The sequence below is a fragment of the Gavialis gangeticus genome, unplaced genomic scaffold (assembly GCF_001723915.1).
Source record: "Gavialis gangeticus isolate Ggan-Ray unplaced genomic scaffold, GavGan_comp1, whole genome shotgun sequence".
Lineage (NCBI taxonomy): Eukaryota > Metazoa > Chordata > Crocodylia > Gavialidae > Gavialis > Gavialis gangeticus.
The window spans coordinates 150,338,994-150,343,996 of record NW_017729024.1 but is presented as its reverse complement, the minus strand read 5'-3'; the positions used below and the strand labels follow the sequence as shown (position 1 = coordinate 150,343,996).

Below are 5,003 nucleotides of genomic sequence, written 5' to 3'. Positions count from 1 at the left end.
ACCTGAACCTGTTCAGCCTTCACAAGAGAAGGCTGAGGGGGGACCTGGTGACAGTCTATAAACTCACTAGGGGGGACCAGAAGGGTTTGGGAGAGACCTTGTTTCCCCTAGCACCCCCTGGCATAACAAGGAATAACGGCCACAAGTTGTTGGAGAGTAGGTTTAGATTAGACATCCATAAGAACTACTTCACTGTCAGGGCGGCTAGGATCTGGAACCAACTTCCAAGGGAAGTGGTGCTGGCTCCTACCCTGGGGGTCTTTAAGAGGAGGCTTGATGCCTACCTAGCTGGGATCATTTGAGCCCAGTTTTTTTTTCTCCTGCCCTGGCAGGGGGTCAGACTTGAAGTTCTATAAGGTCCCTTCCGACCCGACTTCTATGATTCTATGACCCTGGTTCGCAGAATAACTACAAATTGCTCATTTTAACTCCGTGGAACAAACTGAAGTTGCCCTGATGAAAGCTAGGTAGCATAGCCAGAGTTATGCCACTTCAGGCAAGGGTTAACCATGAGAAGCTCAAAGAGCACTGAGCATCAGTTAAAAAGATTCAACATGCAGACACTTGTATTTTAAGTGGCTCTAGTATGGTATAAGTAGAACATGCAACTTCACCCTTAAGAAAGAAAGGTAGGACTTGAAGGAAGTTTGTGAAACGTTAACCATTAGGATTACTGCCATTTTTTTTAAAAGAAAAGTGTGAAGATGGGAATAATAAAGCACAGAGAAGTTGAGCACCTTGCTTAAGGGCCAGGCCAGACATGAAAGGGGGTGTAATTCTGGCTCCACTGAAACCAAAACAAACTACTGATAGAGTTTACATTGGGGAGCCAGTTTTGTACCTCAATTCTGAAAGCAATTTGCTGTGTGATTTTTAAACAAGCCATTTAAATATTTGGTGTCTCAGTTTCCCCTTCTGAAGGAAGAGAGTCCTGAAAAGGAAATACTGTACTTCATAAGATGTAGCTTATATCAGACTGTTGCAGCTATCTGATGAACCAAATTATCTGAGGAAACAGGTTTCAGTGTTAAGCCTAATGAAGTACAAGATATTTTTTATTACCAGGTGTAGATACATTATGCTCCGTTGATGTACTATATAAAATATTCTGAGTTTGCTGACTGGTGTTTTGTGTTGTCGTAGTTGGACCTAAAAAAAAAAAAAAAGAATTGAAAGATATTTGATTTCCTTTCAGTTAAAATCATGGCATAGATAGAGATGAAATAAAAATTGGTTCTTCTTATAAATGAGATAAAAATGTGGGTTTACTTTTTATCAACCAGCTGTGTGACTCAGCACACACAATTGCACTTACTTGCAGAATTACTTTCAGACAGTTTCTTTTCACATACCTATTACAATTGTCAAGGTGGGATGCAAGTGAGAGGTTTTCATGATAACTGTTATGGGACAGAGCTGTCTGCTCCTGTACTTCAAACAGGAAGCAAGGACACCACTCTTTTTCTCCCACCCACAATTCATTTCAGATAAGAGGCAGAAAAATTTCAGTTTTTATGCTCAGTGGGGAAAGGGCTATTCTTCTGGGAGTACAAAATTGATGTACCAAAGTGGTGAAGAAAGGTTGGCAGGTGGTGAGCTCATAGCTTCAGCTCCCCCTATACAATGGTTACCAGAGATGGCCAGCAGCGTAGTAAGCATGCTAACTCTGAATACCTAAAGATGTTAGAAGGTGTCCGCATCTTCCAGACTCTCACTAACGTGTTGTGGCTCTATGTCACCTCGCTCTTCAAATCAGTTAAAATGATTAGAAAACACTGACTGAAAACATATTTGTGATGAAAAGCAGAAAGTACAAAATATGAGAGACTTTGTGCTAGAAACCAGGCTTTACTAAATATCCAGGAATGTAGTAAGAAGAGGGTATAAAATGAACTTGCCACAGAGGCAGTGAGCAGGGAGAGTCAAAGCACAGTGAGACTGTGAACCTTACTCATATGCCTTCAGCTAAAAGCAATATTAGGTTCCCTGCCAGTTGCATGAAGCTCTGCTGCCTTCTCAACAACACTGCTTCTGTCTAGCATGGACTGAGACTGATCTCTTATCCCACATACTCCAGCACTGGTTAGCAAGAACGTTCTGTGCCACAGTCAGCTGGGTCCTTTCGTGGCTTGCACCATCTGTACTGACATGTCTGGCCTTCACACTACCAATTTAGGTGGTTAATGAGCTATTATGTTCTGAGAAATTATGTTCACAGATGTGGTGAATGGCTGTAGTGGTTGCTGACAACAGTTACTGTTTTTCACAGTTAATCAGTCTACCAGCCAAAAAAGCCAGTAGACTTATAGCCAAATAGTCTCCTTCAGCAATAGACTCTTAACAGTTGATAGACTCAAGCCACTCAGGGCAGACCAGTCGGCTGACTCGCTGTTGATACAGGGTGCACACCATGACTTATGCCCTGTGAAGGAAATTTTTCGACCAAGCAGAATGAGTATATTGTATTCCCAGTGGTAATGCTACGGCAGCTGAGATGTCCATGGACTGTTCTGTTGTGTTTGTGTGCCCAGAGAACAGGCTCAGAGGATGCTAAGCTTGTCACAGATCATCTAACACTATGTGTCAGCACAATGCACGCTGATGATAAATTTAGAAGGCTCCAGTGCCAGGCTACAGAGCAGTTCTGCTATATCTCCACAAGTCAGCCAGATGAGCTATGAGGCCATCTGCATAGTAATAGATTTCTCATATTGGCTTTGTTCCTTGATTCACATGCAGATGACAGAATACATATGAGATCACCTTCTAGCTGGTACTGCTTCTGCGTCTCAGTTCAGGTGCATGGAGCTTCTTTTCTCTTATGCTGTACTGAGTAGCTCATGAAGGTAAAACTGTACTATCAACCTGACATTAGTACATCAAGCTTGAGCGCTGTGATGGGCATGAGGCTGGTGTAGATAAATGATGTACCTTAAGTTGTCAGATATCGCCAGGTGAAGGTAGCTTAATTGATGATTGATTTCCATTAATCAGCAAGATCCCAATGGCCAGACAGAATTCTTGGCTTCTTGATCTCTACTGAAACACCAAAGCAACGTAGTGACAGATGGTGAATTTCCACTCCTGTCTGTAAGTTGGTTTTGGTTGTATATCACACACAGGATTTGGAAAACAAAGGCAGTGTGCTTTCCAGCAGACCATGGGATTAGGTTTTTAGTTATTTGCTTGGACTCAGACAGGCATTTTAATCCCATGCACTTTAACACCAGAGCCATGGAAGCTTGGGATTCAGCTTGTTTTTAGGGTTTTTTTTCTTTTAATTTTTAAGAGAGAAGCTGAGGTGGGTCCACTCCACTAGCTTTCATCAAGCAAGGACAATGCTGGGAGTGTATAATGGAAGCTAGTTGGGATAGCCATGTGATGGTGTCACTACCCACTGCAGGAAAAAGTAAAGGAAGCCTAGAAGGAAAACACCTTCCTTGATAGTTTTGGATAAATATTGTGATAGAGCTTCCAGACCTAAAACTGCTGCAAACAACCACTTTGATCACTACAGGAACTGCCTGGAATTGTTTCTGGCTACACAAGGTACTAACCACAGAGGGAGGTCATATACACGTAGCTGCCCTGCTATCTTGTGACTGGCACCTAGACAGCTTTCTTATACACATGGGTAGACTTAACGCTACAACAGATTTTAAACTTTTAAATAGATCTATTAGAAAAGGATTCCTAGTTGAAGGCAGAAGCTCGAGTGGTTTTAAGACTGTGAGAAGGACATTAAACTTGTGTGTTCACAGAAGTCATAAAGCCATGCCATAAAATTTTACAAAAGAATCTGTGGAAGGAAGGACAGAAGCCCAAAGAAAGTACATGACAGTTGCACTGTACAGACTTATTTGAATAACCTTATAACAGTGAAGGTATTTGAGAAGACTTATAGGCCCCTGCTCAGTTTTGGTCCAGGTTTTTCCTCATTTATTTCCTTATAATAATTAATATTTAAGCATGTTAATAAACCATATGTAATAAAAATAATATATTTGTTTATTTAGGTCATGACTTTGTGTGTGTAGTGCAAGGCACTCTGAAATAAAGAAGCCATGTGTTGCAGACCTAAGTAACATGAATTTTCCTTTCATTCCTGATCTACACAGTCCAGCAATACTGAATTCAAAAGAAAGATCAGGCTGTTCACAGGTCGGCCTCCCCTGGCATTGTTGAAAACCATCTGTTGCTGAAGGAAGGATGCCTTGGGCCCAGTATCCTTGTTAGTTGTTTAAACGCTGAATTTAAAAGACAGTATTCCTATGTATCATAAGAAATATAACATATATCCTCATATCATACAGATAAGATGTACCCAGCCAGTCATATAAGCTCGATTAATTTATAGAGTTTTTCCAATAACAACTTGCCAAGCCTGGCTTTTTCATAGAAGGACATAAATAATGTACCATTTAAAAACAGTGCAGCGGTCAAATAACAACTCTTGGGGTTTTTTTGTTTGGCTGGGGTTTTTTGCATTACTTTTAATTTTCAAACCCATTAACTAATGAATCCTGGTGTGCCTGCAAGGCAAGAAACTCACTCAGTCTCACCAGTGGATTTTATCAGTAGGTGCAAAACCCCACACCCTGAATCGAGTGAAGAACTGATGAAGAACCGCAAGGCTGCCGAACTGGCAGGCAAAGGAGGCCTGCTCCTGGGGGCAGCCCAGGGACAACTTTGAGACTTTAAAGAGTGTCAGTGTTGCCTAGCAGAGAGTTTATTAAGAGGATGCAAGGAGGAGAGGTGCAAGAAGAAGAGACAGAGCCAAGACAGGGAGTGCGGTGCCAGCCTGGCAAGAGATGCACTACGAAGGACACAAATAAACCCTTCTTTAAGGGAAAAAAGAAAAAAAAAAAAAAAAAATCAAGAAAACCGCTTCACCTTGAGCAGGGAGGGAAAGATCAATGCCCCTGAGCCACGGCAGCCTTCAGGGCAGGTCTGACCAGGCGTCTCCCCCCACCCACTGATCCCCAAAGGCGACGGGACCTGTC

General features: G+C 42.0%; 1 protein-coding gene across 2 annotated transcripts in view; it reads right to left on the bottom strand.

The window, feature by feature from the left end:
* The window catches only part of EMB (embigin), a 48,353-nt gene that overhangs the window by 38,014 nt on the left and 5,336 nt on the right, over nucleotides 1-5,003 (bottom strand). For both annotated transcript variants that reach the window (XM_019517889.1, XM_019517888.1), the window contains exon 2: nucleotides 1,063-1,149. In XM_019517889.1, coding sequence (XP_019373434.1) covers nucleotides 1,063-1,149 — 87 coding nt within the window. The remainder of the gene's footprint in view (nucleotides 1-1,062; nucleotides 1,150-5,003) is intronic.